At 40.2% G+C, this 21,953-nt stretch overlaps 1 protein-coding gene across 2 annotated transcripts in view; it reads right to left on the reverse strand.

The window, feature by feature from the left end:
* FAT3 (FAT atypical cadherin 3) overlaps nucleotides 1-21,953 on the reverse strand; it is a 403,937-nt gene that overhangs the window by 28,998 nt on the left and 352,986 nt on the right. For both annotated transcript variants that reach the window (XM_030449568.1, XM_030449576.1), the window contains exons 15-21: nucleotides 19,194-19,408; nucleotides 18,390-18,527; nucleotides 15,572-15,715; nucleotides 14,854-15,051; nucleotides 10,728-11,526; nucleotides 2,224-2,358; nucleotides 1,065-1,222 (exon numbers count right to left, since the gene is read on the reverse strand). In XM_030449568.1, the coding sequence (XP_030305428.1) occupies nucleotides 1,065-1,222; nucleotides 2,224-2,358; nucleotides 10,728-11,526; nucleotides 14,854-15,051; nucleotides 15,572-15,715; nucleotides 18,390-18,527; nucleotides 19,194-19,408 (1,787 nt within the window). The remainder of the gene's footprint in view (nucleotides 1-1,064; nucleotides 1,223-2,223; nucleotides 2,359-10,727; nucleotides 11,527-14,853; nucleotides 15,052-15,571; nucleotides 15,716-18,389; nucleotides 18,528-19,193; nucleotides 19,409-21,953) is intronic.

The raw sequence follows: 21,953 nt of genomic DNA on the forward strand, positions 1-21,953 counted from the left end.
AAACTACAAAATTGCAAATGCTCCCTACTGATATATGCCAAGAGCAATCATGATGAAGGCTTCAAAGAAGGTCTTCAAGCCTGCAGTTTTGGTTTTTTGAACAAAATGTACACTGAAAAGTTCAAACTGTGAATTTCTATATGTCTCAAAGAGCTTAATTGTTTTGTGTAAATCTGACCATTGAGAGTTCCCAGTGAATGACAGACAGCACTCCTGCTTATGAAATATTTCAGTTTAACAGCTCTAAGATTATTTGTTGCCTGTTAATAACTCATTGAGACATTTAAACATTACCTGAGCATTCAGCCAAAAGAACTCTAAAGATTGCAAATACAGACACAAAAGGCTCTGTGCCATTTCTTCCATGGAAGAATTATGGGACATGGCCAAGTTACAAAAGTCAATGTCTTAATTTTGTCCCTTAGAGGCTCTAAGCAGAAATGCTGTATGTGCAGGCTCTTGGGTCTAGCACTCCCTTTCCTTCCAGCAGATATTTGTCATTCCACTGAAACCCAACAAAGAACAAAAATGCATGGAGAGCTTATCAATTAAATATCAAATGGATCTCAGACTCTATCTACCCCATGCATCTTTCAACAAATATCTTAATTCACAGAGTGCAGAAATCAGTAGGAGGCACATTCTGAGCAGTTGGTTTCTGGAATTAAGTTGGCAGCAGTGCAGGCATGTCCTCTAATCACAGGCACGGACACAGAGGAAGAACAGCTATTTCAGCATTGTTTTGACTATATCATCATATAAATGGTCAAATCTTACATCTTGTGCAGACTGGCTTCTGCATGGAGACATACATAAAGTTCTTATAACAAACAGCAACCAGTGGAGTATTTTCCAAGTAAAGTACCACTAGCAAGCTTCTTTTCTGATCATTGTTGTTGCTGCTCTTGTGGAAATTTCTGCATTTCCCTGTCACTATGAAACAGATCTGACTACATCTTCTCAAGCTGCAGCTGAAATGAGAACAGCATTCCCCAAACCAAAAGCCAACAGAAAACATACATTCAAGAAAAACAACTGTGGAAAAGATAAGTTATTTTAATTACCTTCAGAATTATACAGGGATTAGCTCTGGTGTACATTATAATCCCATTGCTTTGCAGTGTTCGCAGACGGAGAGCCAACTTGAATTCCTCTTTCTTGCTATTTTCAGAAACCCGGTATTTAATGTAGCTATTCCCAGCAAAGCTAAGGGAAGTGTGGCCTGAAATAACCAATTTGAAAAGACACATGTTCTTTTAGTGACACATGAAATAACTCCTCAGCTGTCAAGTTAAGCGAAGAATTTATAGAGCTAATTAGAATGTTGAGGAAGAAATAAATAAAACCCAACTTTTATGGGGAAAAAAAAGCTGGCATCTACTGTAAAAATACTGTGTGGATTTTAAAATCTGGATTTTTAATTCTTTTTCAGGGGCTGTAGAAAAGTTCTATTTCCCCACACTTAAAAAAAGAGTGATTTCTCCATGTATTCAGCATGTTTAAGTTTATACAACCCTGGAGACACCTAGGTTGTCTTGCTGATAATAGGAAGTAAAAAATGACCACGCCTGTACATCAAGCAGTTAAATCTATCAAGTTAGGTGTGGGCAGATGCCACCACACCCTTGCAATGAGTTCCCCTCAGCCCCTGTCCAGGACCACAGTGATTCAGCTCAGCATCTGCTGTGTTTTCATCAGGGAAATAGCACGTCCTCTGTCATGCAGCCCCAGATTCACTGAAGTCAACACAAAGCTCCACTTCACCAGCTTTCCACCTGGTTCTTTATATCCCAGGGAACAACACAGCTGCAGAGAACTAACAAATGTCCCCAGACTTTCTTGTTAGGATGGGATAGTGTTTTCATTAATAAAGACTGGAATTTTGGTACTCTAAATAGTAAGCAGAAGAGTTAATTTTAGAGCTTTGCCCACTGCAGAAAAACATCTGCCATAACAGTTCTGTTTTCTCTGCAGCCTGTTTTATTGGTCTGGGATTCAATCAAGTCAGTGAAAATTTCTCAATGGAAACTGGATCACAGCCCTCATACAGCCCCACAGACAACTATTTATTTTACAGGGCTTATAAATAGAAAGACCAAGTGTAGTGCTGAGAAGTGTTAAGCAGCACATCTTCTGTTGACCTCAGTGGCACCTCTACCTACAAAATGAGACTGGCACCACCTTGCTGCTCAAGGTATCCCCCTCTCCTGCTGTGACACCCACCTGAGCACTCTCCCAGCTTTCCTGGTGGGCACTGGCAGATGAAGGGTCTCCGGCTGGCTTCATACCCCACGCACTGCATGTCCTCTGGACAGGGCTTCTCCAGACAGGGATCATTTGACCCTGGGCAGAGTCCTCCTGCAGTAAGTTAAAATACTGTCAGGGATACAATGTAAAGCATGATCTTCAATAATACAAGAGTAGTGAAGGACAATTATTGATCTGTGCAAGCAAAGAATGGCTTAATAACAGTAACCAAAAAGAAACCCTTTGTGGAAGAGATGTCCTTGGGAGAAGTACACAGCAAAACCGTAAGAGTTTTTCTTCAAAGGCTGTCCTAAAACCCACGGGAATGCATTATGAAAACTGACTATTATGAGCAGTAATTGGTTCATAATTGGTGTTGTGACTCTCAGGCCAGACATTTTCTCACAACACCTCCTGTGCAGGGGATTTTGGGATATGTTGAAACAAATGACATGAGGCACTGTGCTCCTTTTGTGCCAGCATGCTTGTGAGAAGCAAATTTAAGGAGGTAGAGTTCCCTAGGAGACAGAACAAGAAAAAGCCATTCCTTGGCTACAGAGTGGCAGCTGGACTTTTCATCTTTGTCCTGCACAGGACACACTGCCAGCCTAATCGTATGGGACAGGCAAACCTGCCCTGTCCTCATGTTACTCCTGACATTTCTGAGGTCTAGTATCCATTGGGCACCTGGTCCAGGCTGCCAAAACCTATTCACCTTTTTTCTGGCGGGGGTTACACAAGTTTCATGCATCTGGAACTGCATATGCTCAGGAAAAAAACAACAAAACAAACCAAACCAACAACAATAAAAAAAAACCAAAACAAACAAGCAAACAAAAAACCCATAAAAAAACAAATCAAACCAAACCAAACCAAAACCAAAAACCAACCAACCAACCAACCAAACCCTGTATAATTTATTCTGGACAGTAAGAACTCGAAGTAAAAAAAATGAAAATCAAAAGTAAGCTTACTGTATTTCTTGATATTACCTAAATGAAGATATAAGCAGATCAATATTTTAAGTACATAGTTCCAATTTATAATTAGAAATTGGGTAAAACATCCATGTCCTTTTTCTTTTGGGGAAGAACACAATTTGGATAAAATTACTCTGAATTCTACTGTCAACTCTTTTCTACAAATATTTTATTATTATGGAATCTAATCTTGCCCAGGAATAGGTGAATTCAGAACTACTGACTTCGTAAGGGAAGTAACCTGAAGGGACAGATAAATACTCACTTTGAAATTTTCTTAAAATACTTGTGTGACACAATTCCACTAAAGTTCCCAGACCTCTTACATTCTTAGTAACTAAGAAGCTGAGCATGTCAAGGGCTTACTTAAAAGGCTATCAATTGCAAAGGAACTTCTTGCATTCCATGGGTTTTAGCTAAAAGTTCTATATAACTCAAAGTGTTATATAAATAAATCTATTTTGACTGCTCTAATCCTAATAGATTTGCCAACGCTATCTGTGATAATGCAAACCATGATATAGCTATTGATGCTCAGTACATGAATTCTTATGAATATGTGACTTCCACAAGTTTGTCTTTTCTGGGTTGACATAAGGAACTTGATAGATACATGGTCAGCTTCAAACTTCTATTATCTGTGTGTGGCTGTTATGAAAGTTACCTTTAAGTGCAGGAAAAGGGCACTCCTGCCCTTCCTTCTGTTGATATTACCAGGCAGAGTTTGAGCAGAGGCAGAGCCAGCAGCTGGGAAAGGACAGGTGTCTTTTGTTTTCCTTATCAAATTCATTTACTTAATACATGCAGCTGTTGATTTTAACAATAAAAAGTCAGCACCTTCTTGCCTATCACTTCTGGAATATTGGCAGGACTTGTTTATTGCAGGACTCTTATTATATTTAAAAACTACTTTACTTTTTGAGCATAGGTATTTTATTTACTATTTATAAAGGAAGAAATCAACCTGTCACAGTGTATATCTCCACAAGTAATGGAAAAAAGATTCTTATTGCTCTCACACTTCAGTACAAGCCAAGAAGGGCTCATAGTAAACATGGCTGGAATTACCTGGCACTGTAAGTGTTTTCTGGAATAAGAAAAATTACTGCTGTAGGTTTCAAAGTGGACATGGGCTGACTGCAAATATGGCAATGACTGTAAATGTCTTGCTTGATGTACAGCTCAGTCAATTTAATCTTTAACATCCTCCTCTCCTTTGTCAAACATTTGTTTGAGAGGTGTATGCAGTAAACGATTTACAGTACTGCCTGTAGCACTGTTAGAAAATGATGCATGGCAATCTTTATTAATCACTTTAGTAGGTAACAGCTGCAATATGCAGTCACATTTTAAGACTTATAGAATCAATAAACAAATGCCATTTAATAGGGTTTGCACTGCAGAACTATATTCTATTTAAATGCAAAGTCTGCGCAATTCACAGAGAATATGATCTTTTCTACAGCTTTTTCTTTTAGGGGAAAAGAAAACCTCTCATGCTTTGGAATTCAGTGGTGAGTAACAGTGATTTCTGAAATTGTAACGTGGTTCAGTATTATATAAGCTCCTTTGTATTTTCTAGTTGGCTATTTTAATTTACTCTTCTATGACAAATACACAGCATTCAGCTATATACAGGGCATTGCACTTCTCTAACACACTTAAACCTTTTGTAACGCTGTATTTCAGGTGAGCCTCTGCAGACAGAAATTTGGACTAAAGCCCCACAGCTTGTAAGTGTGCAGCAGAAAGGGGCACTGAGATTTCCAAATGTGGCTTCACAAATTTTCACATTCCCTAACCTATGACTGTATCTTTGACATGAAGCAATAAAGCTGTAGCTCGCTTTGTTATCCATCTTCGCCAGTTATTTTAGCTGATTCTGACTCTGATTTGTACTTCAGTTATCCCTACACAGAAAAAAAAATTACATGGAAAGAATCTAATGTATTTTGTGCAACTGTGGAAATGCACTAAAGAGCTGCTTATCCTGGCAGGCAGAGTAGTTCTTCTGGTAAACTACAAGCAAATCAACTTTTTATTCATCCTGCTGAAGTAGGATTTCATAGCTGTCAGGAAAGTTTTAAAATACTTGGATTTGGAAGAAGAAATGCTTTATGCCTGTCTATATGGTTTAAGTATATAAGCTACAAATCTGCATTATTGCATTGCCTTAGCTAACACACAATTTCAAGCTGATTTCACAAATATGCAGGGCAAAATTGTGAAATCATTCAAGTTTACGTTGTCCATATCAAAGATGTACAGCCTGAGTTCAAATCAAATTATTTTAAGGTTGCATTTCCACTCCAAAGAACAGTCTATTTACCATCCAGTAAGAGATTTGAGAATTATGGAGTTGAATTGACCTCTCTTTTCTTTTTCTTTTTTTCATAATGCTGTTCTCTACAAGGTATTACAGAGACACATGAGCTTGTGTCAACCAGTGCATGGCAGGAAAATGTGGAATAGAACCACTTGATTAAGACAGATCATCTTCAGTGGTATTCTCTAAAACAAGGTAAAAGTATTACAATCTCCATGATAGTATGCTGAGGGAGAAAACTTTCTTTTGCAAAATGAGACATTCCTGTCCATGCAAAGAAGGCTCACTTCCAGGAATGTAAATATAAATTGAAAATAGAGAGGTTCAACAATTGTAACTTGAGCCTTGTGATATCTGGTGTTTTTCTGTAAGCTTATTATTGTGAATTGGTATAAATATCAAAAAAGGAATCTGTTTCTCTTGGTTTCAGAAAAAAACTTGAAAGGTGACTCTTGGAAGTCAATGTTCTAGGGAGCAAATAAAGCAAAGCTCCAAACTGCTACCTTTAAAACAGTGTAGGAATTAGCTTAGTGGTAAAAGAAGATGGTCAAATCATGAACTGCATTTTTCTTTTTTTTTGGAGTGTGGTGAACAGGTATTGTAAGCAAATATTACTATACATTTATCAGTGCAGATATGCAAACCTGTTTCTGCACAAATAGGCTTTGTTTAGCACAAGTTTTAATGTTGGAAACTGGAACTGGAAAACTGTGTGTGTCACACAGTCCTAGTGAATCAGATTATTTCCAAGTTTAAGAAGTAGTGAGATTATTTGAGCTCTTCCATCCACTACCTGATCACAGCTTCCCTAAAGATGCCTTAAGTGGTACATTGCAATTCCTACTCACCCTGATTCTGCAGTCATGCCCCCACTTCATGCTTCAGCTCTCCCATGTTTCAAGAAGATTGGGCCTTAAAATGAGAGATGTTCATAGGCACAAACATCTCTCCTTATACAACTTAAAAGGACTACTGTCAAATCAAATTTAATACATTTATCTGCAGTTCTTTGTTCCCAAGCACCGGCAGTACACCTTCTTCTTCAGGCTTCCTGGCTAGCCTGCCAGAACAACTGAAGGTTCATGAGTATGTCTGTGCTTCCTGAACATGGGAAAATCAGTTCTGTAGACATAGGAACAGGGTTCCTGATGCCCAGTCCTGCAAAACATTTAGGTCTCTTCTAAGACTCAGTGTGTGCAGAGCACATGGACCACCTTTTAAGAAAAAGATCTTATATTAATAGCAGATCTTATACTGCATCATAGTCAATGCTTTCCTTTTGTCAGAACATTTTCAAAATACTAGAAGTGGCTTCATAAAGGCTGAATTGCCTTGTTTCACAAGAAAAGTGGTCTAAGACTGCTATTCACTTGATTAAATAATGTGGATGTGTGTCTGCACTTTTGCTGAATGCTTCTGGGTCTATTAGAAAATTTCTCTCAAACTATTAAGCCAGAACAGTATCAAACACTTGAAATGGAATTCATCTCATCTAACTTTAGGGCATGATTCATCCGACCGATTTGAGACATCTAGGGAGAGATGTATCACATCATTAAAAATACCTCATTCTTTCCACTATCTGCAAATGGGTCTTGGAGTGACCAGCTGAGATGTAGATATATGCCCACGTTTGTCAAGATTTCAATCCAAGCCTCTCCCATAAACATAGTAATATAACCTCACTTTTGTAAGATTATAATGCAGAGCAACTCTATAGCAAAGTAGTCCCAACAGAACCTGCTTTTTCCTGCATCTCTGTCTCAACACAAAAGAACTACTTTGCATCAAGAAAAAAAAAGAATACGGAACAGATTTTTGCTTCTGAAAAATAAGAACACGATGAGAACTATTTTACACAAACACATTTTTTCTATCCCTCCTATCTTCATTTCCCACAAGCACTGACAGATGTTCACATACCCCACATTATGCGATGGGAGATTGGCAATTGCAAAGCCCCTACAGCCACACTCATACCCCAGTTTGTTACGGTGTTTTTCATACGAACACAAGAAGATGAGCCAGAAATCTAAGGAGACAGTCTGTTATTTGAAAACTCTTTAGTTCAATTTTATTGATTTTAAAGGCTTAGATTGATGCACCTGAACTTTCAAACTTATCCTTCCAGAGCTGAGCTTCTAAACCTCTGAAGTTCACCCACTGCCTGCTTTACAGCCTCCCCCCATTTTCATGTTAGATAACTTTGTTGCTCACAAAGGTAATTTAGGTAAGTTATGCACAGCTGGGATGCATAAATTGTGCATATCTGTGACATCTGCCAGTGGGAAAAACACTCCAACTATGATACATATTTCAAGAACGAGTGAATTAGTTCAAAATCGAGCTTTCTGGGTCATAATTGAATCAGATCTCTGAAAACATATGCAATACCTTAATGGTTTTGTCGTAATTCAAGCTATTAATATTTACTGGACTGGTTCATGAAACTATTCTAGTAATAAAAGATGCATAATACTTTTATTATATTGATAATATCTTGTTAATGCTGTCCTGTTAAACAAGCCAAGATAAATTCAATTTTAGTATTTTGTGTGCTTACCCCTGACTTCATCAATTTGTGTGCATGTACAAGAACTACTAATCTAAGAAGTACCTGCATTTTTCTAACTCTTCTACTGGGCCTAGCCTTTTCGCAAAACTATACATTTTAATATACCCTCAAAAGTCTGTGCCACCTCCTAAATGATAAACCAAGATATGTGGCTATAGATTCACCTAAATGTCAAGGCAGTTCTTGTGGCTCCTTTAATTAAAAGCAGGAGAAGTCTGAAGCATTAACTAATGTGGTGAAGGACAAAGCATGGATTTTTATTTTTATTTTACTTCCCACCAAGATCTCTGTGCAAGTAATGGGCACCCTGGCTTTCACCTCCCAGGCAGTTATCTTTAAATGAGCAGCTCTGGACACTTCTATTTACAGGCTGGATGGTGGACAGGACATGCAGAACCCCACCCTGAGTCTTGTGCATCACCTATGGGAAGTCAGAACATTATGGCTAGAATATGAGTTGTGGGCACCCTTCCAGCTTTCCATTTGGATTGGGACAAGCTGCCTTTTGCTACTATTCCTGTAGGGCAGTCCTTGAGGCCAGGAGAAACCATCCAGAGGCTAGAGAACATGTATGGTTTGCAGAACCACACGGCCTTTCCAGTAGCCTGCCACACATTTTCAGGATTGACTGGTACATGAAAGAAAAATGTAGATATTGCTTTCCCAGCTGAATTGTGCTTTCAGCACAATCTTGCCATGCAGGGAGGAAAAGGGAGATAGCTGCTGGAACAGAACTCAACTGCACTGCAACATCCTTTTTTGGGGGAGTTAAAATCAGGGATTATGAGGCAGATCCACTTACTGTTGGTATCTGAAGGGAATAATAAATCATTATTGACTTTAATAAGTAGTGAAATGAAATTATAAACAGTGAGAATTTTGGCTGCCAGAAAACCAATTTCTGACAGTGAGGGCTATCACTATCCCCATGGAGATGAGTATTTGTGATTTCCTGGTATGAAAATGAGACAAAGATGTGACTTAGAGCATATAAAAGTGTTTTGCAGAAAGTGCTTCTACATTTGCTCCTGGACTCATCTGAAGGATTGCAGCATTGTCCCTTTTGAATCCATGAAAATCCTCTATTTCAGAGCCTTTCATGTGTAACAAAATGCCAACTATTTTTATAATAGCTACATCTGCTTGAAACTTAGAACATGATTACCTAAAAATTAACCACATAGCCTGCTCTTGAATGTACATGAAAATATCTGTGACACAAAACTTAACTTCTGTGGCATTATTTTTCACATGCTGCAGGAGACAATGATTTCTGGTTAAGTTCCATACAATTTATGACTATTTCCATTCCCACAGAAGTTAATGGTAAGACACAAACTCCTGCTGACTGCTGCAGAAACAAAGGCTGGGTACTTAGAGACATGGATGCTGAATTCTTGTATTGCTCTGCATGTGTGTATGTGTGCACGTGTGCTTAAGATGAGGGAGACTTAGCTGTATTGATTTTACAGCAGCTTTTTTCTCTGCTCTTAAATGAAGTGGAATGAGGAGCAAATAGCCTGGTAAACAAAAGAAACAGAGCTATTATTATAACTGTCTGAGGTTTTATACTCCAAGCACACAATCGTAAGGAAGATTGGCTTTCAAGCCTATTTGTCTTATATGCCCATGTGAAATTTCGGCCAAAAGGTGGAACAGCTTGAAACCCAGCCAAAGACCCACCCTGTCACCTACCATAGTGTTGGAGGTCAGGAAGAGTGCTTGCTTAGAGTTACTTAATAAAATAATTCATTGATTTCCATGCCTCTCTGCAAAAATGAGACTGGAAAAGGCATTTCCATCTGCAATGCTTAGGTCAGGGGTCCTTGAGTCCTAGTCCTTGGAGACTGCCAAAGCATTGCTGCAGACCAGACTGTTCTGCTAACAGTTACACTGCAGGTTTATTCCAGTGGGGGCACTGAGGGGGTGGGAAACCGCATCCCTCTCCCTCTCCCTCACCTCTCCTCTCCTCTCCTCTCCTCTCCTCTCCTCTCCTCTCCTCTCCTCTCCTCTCCTCTCCTCTCCTCTCCTCTCCTCTCCTCTCCTCTCCTCCTCCTCTCCTCTCCTCTCCTCTCCTCTCCTCTCCTCTCCTCTCCTCTCCTCTCCTCTCCTCTCCTCTCCTCTCCCTCCTCTCCTCTCCTCTCCTCTCCTTCTCTCCTCTCCTCTCCTCTCCTCTCCTCTCCTCTCCTCTCCTCTCCTCTCCTCTCCTCTCCTCTCCTCTCCTCTCCTCTCCTCTCCTCTCCTCTCCTCTCCTCTCCTCTCCTCTCCTCTCCTCTCCTCTCCTCTCCTCTCCTCTCCTCTCCTCTCCTCTCCTCTCCTCCTTTCTTTCCCTCCCTGGGAAGTTGGTTGATGGGTCTGATTATGGAGCCTCCAGGAAAGTGGTCTTTGTCATAAAAGGCCAAAGTTCATCAACTTCCATTTACATCAGTAAACATGAACAATTCTTCCTGAGCCTGAGAAATCAATTCCCACAATACATCAGCCAGTCATGCTTTAACGGACTGAATTCAAATGCCCCTTCCAATCTGCATCAGAGGAATAAAAACAATCCTATCACATAATGTGTAAAGCTGGGAGGGGCAGAGGGAGCAGGACTCACCATTGCACATGCAGCGCACATTCCTGTAAAAGCGGGGACACACAAAGCTGATTCGTGCCGTGCTGTAGGTCATCAGGGAATGGGAATCAATAGATAGGCTTTGCTCACAGTGTTGTTCCTGACAATCCAGTCCAGAGCAATTCTTCTCCAAGATGGCAGAAATGCGAATCACATTTTCCAAGTGTCTCCTTGCATTGGTAAGCTTCTGAATCAAATAGGCAGGCTTATAGAAACCACCGTTGTGCATCTGAACAGCAAACAGCATGTCAAGCTGATTGCTGCCTGCCACCGGCTGAATACTGATGATGTGCAGGCTGTCCTGTTTTTGGGAGAGCACTGCGTTTCGCAAGGTACGCCTGAAGCCGTGCATGTGAAGGCCCACGAAGTCTTCTGGGGAAACGTTCTCAAAACGGATGGTGACTGCGTTCTGCAGCATTTCTTGCAGCAACTGCTCAACGTGAACCACAACATCGATGGGTACCTGGAATCGGCCATCACTGACGGAGACATTCAGGATGTACTTGCCATTATCGAGCCCTCCAAGGGCAATGATCTTCCCATCATGGCTGTTGACCTTGAATAAACTTCTTTGCTCCGATTTTAATGTATATGTGAGGACATCGTACACATCCTGATCTGTGGCATGAATTTTCCCAATGACTCCCCCAGGAAAATCATCTTCCATGGTGACAATGAAAATCTCCAGTGGAATGGCAGTGGGTCTGTGAATGCTCTCTTCAATGACCCTCACCTGAATGTAGGTGTGGGAAACCTGCTGGGGCTTGCCAGAGTCCTTTGCCTAATGTAATTTTGAGAAAATAAAAATAAATGAGGAAACAAAAGCCAAAGAAAAAAACACGCTTATGGCACAGCTAACAACCATAACTTTTTGCTATTATGTATTTTTACTGAAGATGACCTCTCAAAAGAACTACACAAATGTATTTGCCAGATACATATGTAAAGAAATGTCTAAGCCATTTCTAGCAGTGGAACTTACAGACTCTTCAGGGAAGCACAGATACCTCATCTAAGTGATTGAAAAGAGAAATGTGTCAGCAGAATGTCTCATTACTTATACTGAAATGTTCCCACGATCCCACAGCTATCACTTGTCCTCAACAGAACCATTTGGCTGTGGTATACTCTGCATGAAATGGATTTTAGGCTCACATCTATTCTGGAATAGGCACTGAAGCCCAGTGATGCCAGCAAGACATGTGGTGTGGTTGACACACTGTAGGGAAGAGACACCATCCAGAGGGAACATGACAGGCTTGAGAGGTGGGCTCATGCCATCTCATGAAGTTCAGCAATACCCAGGGAAAGATCTTACATCTGGGTCACGGTAATCCTGAGCAAAAACACCAGTTGGGCAGAGAATGGATCAAAAATAGAGCCCTGAGGAAAAGCACTTGGGGGTGCCGGATGATGAGAAGCTCAATATGAGCCAGCAACATGCACTTGCAGCCCAGAAGCCAACTGTGTCCTGGGCTGCATCAAAAGAAGTGTTGGCAGCAAGTCAAGGGAGGTGATTCTCCCCTTTTACTCCACTCTCTCAAGACTCTCACACTGAACTGTGCTTAGTTCTGGAGGCCCCAACACAAGAAGGACACAGAACTGTTGGAGCAAGTCCAAAGGAAGGTCATAAAGATGATCAGAGTGCTGCAGCACCTCTCCTATACAGAGAGGTTGAGAGAGTTGGGGCTGTTCAGCCTGGAGAAGAGAAGGCTCTGGGGAGACCTTACAGTGGCCTTCCAGTACCTGAACAGGCCTACAAGAAACCTGGGGAGGCACTCTTTATAAGGGCATGTAGTGACAGGACAAAGGCTACTGGTTTCAACCTGGAAAAGTGTAAATTTAGGATAAATATTATGAAGAAGTTCTTGACTGTGAGAGTGGTGAGACACGAGCACAGGTTGCCCTGAGAAGCTGAGAATGTCTCATCCCTGGGAGTGTTGAAGGCCGGGCTGGATGTGGATGGGGCTTAGAGCAAACCTGGTCTAGTGTGAGGTAGCCCTGCCCATGGAAGGAGGGTTGGGACAAGATGATCTTTAAGGCTCCTCCCAACCCAAGCCAGTCTATGTTTCTCTGAAATACCACATCACTTTCTGCATTGCCTGTGTTTCAGACTCTGCTCAGCTTGTGTGGATATGAGGGGTTTAAGAGCTTTTCTACAGTGCTCTGTGCTACTTTACCTTAAGCAATCAAGAAATATGTTTGAAATAAATAAAATTTATCACCCTCCAAAACCAAAATAGGTTGGTTGTGCTGCTATTAAGCATAAAATATGAGAACCACACTGTACTTGGACAGATGACTGTATGACCCAGAGCACGTTTGATAGCACCATTTACACTTTTCTAGAGAGATTAAAAGGGCAAGTTTGACAAAAAACCCAAGGCCATCTTGACAGAAAGGTGTAAAAACTTGAATAAGTGTCCCTTCCTGCACTAAGAAAAATGTTTCACTGAAGTAAGTATTAAGATATACTGCTCCACATATTTACTTGCTCTGGAGGAAACAGAGGACTAAATTATCACTGAGCAGAGATATAGCACACATAAAAGATCTCTGAATTTGGACCTGGGGAGGAAAACTTACAAGCTAAAGAAAGTCAGGTTGGCAATGGCAATATAGACATTACTAGGAAACAATTAATAACTTTAAGACACTCTAAAAACCATTCATCCTCACTCCTAAAAGGGCTGGGTGGAATACTTAATTTTTTTTTTTTTTTTTTTTTTTTTTTTTTTTGGTACATGTGAGTGCACAAACATGCATACATACATGTACAGAGATTACATACCAATACAGTTTCAATTTTAACATTACATCTTAATAAACCTTACACAGAAGAGGAACCTGATGGTGAAAAGAAGAAAGCAGCACTCTGGTATACCTGAATGTAAAGAAATATTTCTGTGTTCCATATAAAGCAGGAAAATACAAAGTATGTTTTCTTTGCAAAAATCCCTACAGAAAATAATACTGGAAGGAATTAGGCCTCTACAATCCAACAGTGTTGAACGCATCTCAAACATTGTGGTCTGTCTAATATTTCACTTATATCGCATACTTGAATTTATACAGTTAGATGATGCTTCTTAAATTTTGGCTATACTGGAACTTTGGCTAGCAAATTGCCCTCAGGGCAGGGCATTTCAGAATGCAGGCATGGCAAGAGTGAAAGTGGGGGGTTTTTAAATTTTTTTCAAGGCTCAAGAAATAGGTTTCAGGAATATTGAATGGCAAATTTGTAGAACTTTACTTTGATTTGAACTGTTAGCATCAGAGCTTGTATTTTTAAAATTCTTACTAACTAGGAATATTACTGCTATGAACAGTATTAAATGTACTTCTAAAAGGGCTCTCAGGCTGTATATAGACAAATTGACCTCAGCAAAGCAGGTGGAGGAAGGCACCATTTCAGACTCAGCTTCAATGACCATGGCTCATATCAGTGGTGTAGTTCATTCCCTAGATTCGCATGTGAACCTAAATTTTTCTGCATTTTCTCTGTCGGGTCTGAGAAACATGGACAAATTACTTTTAGATTTACAGCTTTTTGTAATCAAAATCACCCTGGTTACAAAGTTCCTCAACAATGACTTTAAAGCTAAGTTTGAGATGGACTTCTACTGCATGTGTTATTTTCACATTCTTTAAGAGCTAAACTGACCTTGGAAATGTGATTTCATGAATTCTTGGTAGGCTTCCAAAATTTAAGATTAAATTTATGACTTAAAAGCAGAAGTTATTTTCCTTCCTAGAACGATATTTTGCTGTGACTTGTTCTGTGGTGTACTTCTATGTGTATAATGTGTTTTTTATTATTTTCCTCACTTAACTACAGAAAAAAAAAAAATGAAAATCTTAAGTCATAACAGCCATTGCTCAGAAAATCCATTTCATACAGAGGAAACTGGAAAGGTGGTTGGCTGCCTATTTATATTTACATGAAATCAGGTTCAAGGATATTAAAGGAAATATACCATATTGTGAGCCTGTAAACTGGAATGTGTGGCATTCAGTCAATTAAAACCAACCCATACAGGCAATGTACATATGAACTATCAACTAGAGGGTTTTTTTTTAGTATGCACATGCAAAAATCAAGCCATACCTGCACGCAGAGCACATACTCGGTTGCCACCATATGCTTGAAGATGACTGCAGATCTCAAGATGCCTTGAGGGTCCAGTGTAAACTCCTCCTCTTCATTGCCAGTGAGGATGGTGAAGGTAAAAGGGGGGCCATTGTGAAAAGAGTCTTTGTCTGTCACTACCAGCTGCAAAATGCTTGTGCCCACTGGTTTATTTTCCTTTACACATATACACAGTGTATAAAGAAAAGGATTAAAATGATACATATCACAATCACAAATGGTTTGCTATTGAGAATATACAGCTGAATGCTCTTTGCCCAAGACAGCATTTCACAAGCACTGCTTTTTTGACATCACTTACAGCCCATAGAAGAGGGGCAGAGATAGAAGTACCAACCACATCTCCAGGGCCCAATGAGCTCTACCTCATACTGTGTCTGGTCAGGACTGACCAACCATTAAGGCTCACACCCTGCAAGGTGCAAAGTGCAAACTCATCCCAGCTCAGACTTTTTGAGTCCAGAGTACCTGGCTCAATAGGGATGAATGGTAATATATGTGAGAGATGCTGAGGGTAAGGAGCAAAAGAAAACTGAAACTTACCAAGGACTTAAGAAAAACATGTTTAGACTTTAAATGCATCGTTTGCTAATAAATCATCAAATGCTAGTTAAATGAAAACAAACTTGTGTATTTTAAAAGTCAGAGAAGATTTTGATGTGCAGGATAAACTTACTTGAATTACAGCTGTATAGTTAGCTGGAGTAAACACAGGGCTGTTGTCATTCACATCAGAAATGTCCACATTGACCGTCACAGAAGAAGACAAAGGAGGGCTGCCACTGTCTCTTGCCTGGATAACTAATGAATAACCAGATATCTGCAAAAAGGTGAGAACATTGTCTAATAACGAAATCAGACCTAAATTTTCAACTCATGTCCTTTACATCCAGTGCACCACCTACAATATTCTAAGAGAAGCTGTTTGGCCCCATTACCTTCCCTGTCCTTAGAATAACATTATTCTGTTTATTGCCATACTGTGTCCCAACAGCTTTATAAGACTATCAATAAACATAACAGCTTCACTATACTAAAGTACCTGTATCAGATGCAGCATTCCTGAAACAAAGGGGTAGACAAAAAATAAATAATGGATATTATTCAAACTCAGACATTACTATTGTAGCTAACATTTTCATCTCTCCTATGTGTCAGCTGGAATATGTGACCTGATTCTATTTATCTTAGAGTTGGTTTCCAGGATAATATATACATTGCTTAATAGAGCCAACCATAGTTTGACACACAGCGTTTCTAATGTGGTGATGGAAAACCAAGAAAAAGTTCACAGGCAGTTGGCTTAAACACAGTGGAAAACATTTGGGACTACTAGAGACAACAGTCACTGTAGCAACAGGGTATTTTCCACTGTTCAGTAGAAGATAAGGGTTTTTTAAAGCCTATTTGCAACAGACACAAACTAATCAGCAGAGCGTGGGCAGTTCAGTGCATCACCCATGGGCCCTCTGTGCACATATGTGCCCATGCATGAGGTGTGACAATTTGCAAAAGCTCAGTCTCTGCACAGCTAATGGATGACAGCTTGATTTCATGAACTACATCTTTATGTTGACCTCCTTATGTCTTACAACTACATTTTACTGTATATCACTCCCTGCTCCACAGGGAGAGCTGCTGACAGGTCTGCCTGTGAATCCTGCAAAGGGAGGGAGCAAGGGGCCACACGAGTGCCAGATAAAACACCCTGCTCCAGGCTCTCAGTGCAGGGCTGGGACAGGGAAGAGCAAACCCTGCAAAGGGGAACAACATAATGCTAAAAGGGCTTTTTCATGGTTGGAGGAAATGTCAAAGCCATTTGTGAAAAATAAAAGCCATTTGGGTAGAAGAGAGGTACAGGCTAAGTGTACAAAACAAGGTGGCTCTTCTGGGATGTGGGACCTACCTAGAGATAAATAGCTCTTTTCAGGCGCAGATGTAGCGAGGAGAAAGACTGCAATTGATTTGGTGAGGGCATAGGGACACAGGAGGAAGGAAGAATCCTGAACTATGGAAAATCAAGAAACTGAGGCAGCGAATAATTTATTTTCTTTTTCTTTTTTGAGCTGTAATTTCTGCTGCTAGCTAAAGACATGATTGTTAGTTTTGCAGGATCCTTCTCAAACTTTACGTGTCTTTGCTTTCATTTCACTGTATCCCAGAAAGGTAGATGGCAAATGTCATGGTTTCTATGTGATTACAGCTCTGGAAATGAGTTTTCTTAAAACCACTGAAACCTGGGAGTCAGCACTGCCTTTGGGGATCTACAGCAGATGGGGCATCATGTATCATTTTCCCTGAAGGGGTCAGAAACACCTGTGTCTAGGAAATATGCCAAGGAAGCAAAGAAAAATACACTATCACAGCTTATTTTAACCAAGGGAAACATTGGAAAATGCATATCTAACGGAGCAGGCATTAAATATGCTGGTGAGGTGAATGCGTGTTTGTGCATGCATATGTATATGAATGCACTTCAGAAACTAAATAAAATCATAATAAGAAGTTAAGCCTGTGTTATTTAAGAGAAATACATTACAGCAAATTTTTAACATGAATATCCATTGCTACTTTCTGTCCTCAACAGTCAGCAGTAGAGTCATTCTGCCACCAAATGCTGACAATTTAATCCTGCCTTTGCGATAATACCAGGATATTTACCACTGTTTTAATCAGTAGCCCTGCTTCCAGTAGAAAGCTTTTCCAGCTGAATCCATGTTCTGAGGACAGCCATCAGCTTTCCCCAGTTTTGGGGATGCATTGGTTGGAGGCAGAAGGCATGGGTTTCTTTTTGTGTTGCAAGACTTTTGAAGCCATGTAGCACTCTCCTGCCCTGCCAGTAGCACAGACAGCTGTATTTATTTGTTGCTTTTTTTTGTTGTTTTTTTTTTTCCCCTAAAGCTGCTAATTGCTACCTATGGCAAAATGATGATAAATCACCCCAAATGAATAATCTAGTGAGCAAACAAAGCAGCAGAATCTGTTTAATGAAGCACTCTTTCACTTTTGGTACAGCCTGGCCACTTCATAACATCACCTCCCCAGTGACATGTTTTGCAGAGTGCTAATTAATGGCAGAGGTCTCAGCTCAGTGCTTGGTGCCACGGTCTGGAGTGTGTTGTAATCACTCTGTTGCACACCCTGCTGCACGTGTGGGCTTGCACACGCAGGAGAGAGGAGGCAATTCATTAACACAGCAACAGCTGCTGGTGGCACCACAGGAGAAATCCAGGGCTTGCTTTTTTCCCTGATCTGGCCTCAGCTGCTGCATTGGTGCAGGATGAGAATGCTAGCAGCGCAGTTGGCTTTTAGATAGGACTAGGGATAGAGCTGGGGTGGGAAGAAGGGGAGTAACATCAAAAAGATCTGTTGGAGTACCTTAGGCTGATCGTTGCAGAATACAAAAGACACTTCTTCAAAATAAGTTAGCAGCAGAGTTGAGATCAATACACATCTGTAAGTCATTGTAAGTTAAGAAGTCCCACATATCTTACCCTTTCTCTATCCAATTTCTTTTTAACCTTCACGAGTCCCAAAACTGGGTCAACTGAAAATTCATTGTCTTGATCCCCATTCACTATGGAAAAATGAATCTGGCCATTGGAAGGACTGTCCAGATCTTCTGCTATCAACTTTTTTGAGAGAAAAGTGAAAATTAGCAAAACAATTATTAAGCCATCTGTATGATACATTATTGTTCAACACCCCAAATAGTAAAACTTTATATGCCATCAAACTAGTTCCATCTGAACTGCACTCCTCTATAGCATCAAGCCAATCATTTTTTATAGGAGGTTCCCCTTTGAGCTTATCAAAATTCCAGCCTGAAAATATACACAATATTTTAATGGTAATATTCCATAAAACACTTGCTTTCTAGATCCACAAATTCCAATACATGAGCATTGTGAGGTCTAGGTGTGTCACACTGCATGCCAGAGTACACAAATACCATGTTTTTCACTGAAAAGTTCAGTTTTGCCTTTCCCATAAAATCCACTTGTTTCTAGCTGACTCATACTTTAAACATGCCATTGCTCTTTCACAGCACACTGGGGTTAAAAATGAAACAGTTGGTCCTACTACTACTACTACTACTACTACTGCTTCTACTTTCTTTTTGGGGGAGGCTGGCAGCAGCCTGGAAAGCAGTAGCAGACACAGTGTTGTCTAGGGAACAGTTTGGGTGATTCAAGACACAACAGTCATGATTTTTACCCAGTGCAGTGGTACTTTTTTACAGGTTGTGTGGCAGAAGGCTTCACCCTGCCTTAAGTGCTACCCACAGCCTCGCTCACCATTATCACTGAGTCACCAATGGCAGCATCCTCGCTGATGACCGCGCTGTAGACCAACTGGCTGAATGTCGGCGCGTTGTCATTGACATCTGTCACGTTGACATTCACAGTCGTCACAGCGCTCAGGGCTGGAGTTCCTCCATCTTTTGCTTCCACTACTAAGTAGAAATCCTTGCAGGACTCATAATCCAGCGCTTCAAAAATGGAAATTGCTCCTTTGAAGCAAGGAAGGGAATGTCAGTAGCCAGCAAAAAACCAAATAACGCTATGGACTAAGGGATCTGACTACAGTAAATAATACAGCGTGATATTTACCACCATGGCACACATACAAAATATTCTGTTCTAACTGTAACGCTGCCCAGTGCAATAAAAATATTTGGTCAGGTTGCTGCTGCTGTCATTTGCTTAAAGAATGACGCCAATTTCACTTGGGTTGCCTCTGAAGGAAGGACCTTCACAAGGCATGAAGCAATCAATGGTTTCTCATGAAAATTGTTTTTATTATATGAGTATTGCAGACAGAGAAGTTAGGGGTATATTCACCCATTTGTTTGGGCTTATACACAGAGCCTGTGGGAGAACTGGATGCCGACTCTGGAAATCAGCCCTGACAAGTCAACAGAAATTCACTCCTTCATAATTAACGTCTCATGAATTAAATACAAATGAATGGGGTATGAATACGTTTGAGAAATCAGTTGTCTATCATTTATGAGATTAAACAGAGACTTCATCACTCAACAAGGTTTTTTATAAATTTTGGGGTCCTTCATCACACAAACAAAACCTGACTCACTTCATGCACTGTCATCATTTGAGCAGGAGGAACTAAAGAAGGAGGGCTTTTGGACTCTGAAAGGGGGGGAACATGAAGACAGGGATCTGTTCCCTCCCATTTCCTGCCATACCATATAAAAGATTAGGAAAGTCATCAGCTCTGCTCTCTTTTCTTTCTGCTTGCTGCTGGCTGTGCTGCTGTTCTTTACCACCATCTTGCCATGTGCCCATCAGAGCTCATATCCGTGGGGTTGTGTGTATATACATATATTTGTATATGTTTGTATTCTTTGTTACTTTATCCCTTATGTTATTACCTTTCCCTTGTGTTACTAAACCTGCATTCAACTGTTTTCCATTTCCAACTTAAAGTCTCTGGTCTTTATTCCCCTTTTATCTTCCCTTTGTGAGTGTGGGAGGGGAATACAGAGGAATTCTGTCCTAAATTTGTGGTCTGCCCAAACTGCTAAGCTGTGGCAATGCACCCAGACTCCCTCTTGTATAGAAATTATTTTTATCCAGGCCTGCCACTTGTTTCCCATGTGCCTTTACAAGAAATGATGAGTAGGTTTTGCACAGATTACTAGTGATGCTATGAAGAAGGTAATACTAGGCATGGCAGGAAAGACTTACAAGCAAATCCTTAACCTTGGCAAGCCTAATCCTTTTCAATATAGACCAATCAGGAGCAGAGATGTGGGGGCTTAAAGGCCATTTGGTCCAACTGCAGCCTAGCACAGGTTAGCTAAACCTAATAATTCTTAAAGGTATTCATCTCTACTGTTCTTATAAACCTCCAACAAATCAGTTTCCTAACCTTCTTAGGAAATGCATTTCACTACTCAGTAATCATTACAGTTAGGAATTTCTTCCTATCATTTAACCAAAAAAATCCAAATGCAATTTGAGCCCATTCACAACTTCTTTTCTCATGACAGATAATGGGGAACAATACCTCTTTGGAGGTATTTTTTAAAGACTTGAATAATATCAGTATGTCTTCTTTTCTAGGTTAATAGCCTCAATTCATTCAGTCTGTTCTGATAAGCCATGTTTTAAAGAACCTTGGATCATTCTTCTTAATCTCATCTGGGCTTTCTCCAAATGAAGCCTACATGTCAGCATGAGTTTCTGGAAGAAGACGACCTGAAGAAGCTTCCAAGGGGCTAGCAGAGAGTTCCCACTGACAAATGGTGTGAAGGACATTATTTTTCAAGCCCTGATCAGGCATGCTACATCAGCACTCGGCTGTCTGGAAACTGAGCTCCTGCCTCTAAACCAATAATAATGGAGCTGTCACACATTAATGAATAATAAATAGTTTGGGTTTTTTTCCCTGTGTGATTAAGCTTCATTATGGGTTTTTATTGATTTATCTCCTCAGCTTTATTGTCAAATGTGAAGCTAAGTATTGCTGTCTCGGCATATTTATGTTTAAATTTTGTTAGCGCTAATCAACATTATGAAGCTAACAGACAACACACAATTATGTTAAGTCCCTTACATGTAAGGCAGTGGCCTCTGCAGAGTGCAGACAGATTTTTGCACACAGAAATATAAATTACACAATACAGCAATTTGAAATTTTCCAGCTTACTGGTTATTACAGCTGCACTCAAACAAATGTTACCTTCAGCTTTCAAAATCATGATTGTTTTGTTCTGAAGCTCTGCCAGCAGATTTGTACTGGTCATTCTGAATGTTATGAGAATAAGGGGACCCACTACAGGAAGCACAGAAGAATCATAGCTTACTGTCCATTGACAGATTAAAATCTCGGTAAGGATAAAGAATGTCTCCTACTAAGGAAATGCAAAGAAAATTAGCCTTTTGCACCAATTAAGGTAGCTTTTCTTAGTATTGCTTAAAGAGAAGCAGCAGTGTGTTTTTTAAATTTATGATGTATGACCAAAACCATGGCTGAAATCAACTGCCAGACAACACAAATCAAGAGCAGTCTACTTCAATGAAGTTGCATAA

Source organism: Calypte anna, chromosome 1 (genome assembly GCF_003957555.1).
Source record: "Calypte anna isolate BGI_N300 chromosome 1, bCalAnn1_v1.p, whole genome shotgun sequence".
Classification (NCBI taxonomy): domain Eukaryota; kingdom Metazoa; phylum Chordata; class Aves; order Apodiformes; family Trochilidae; genus Calypte; species Calypte anna.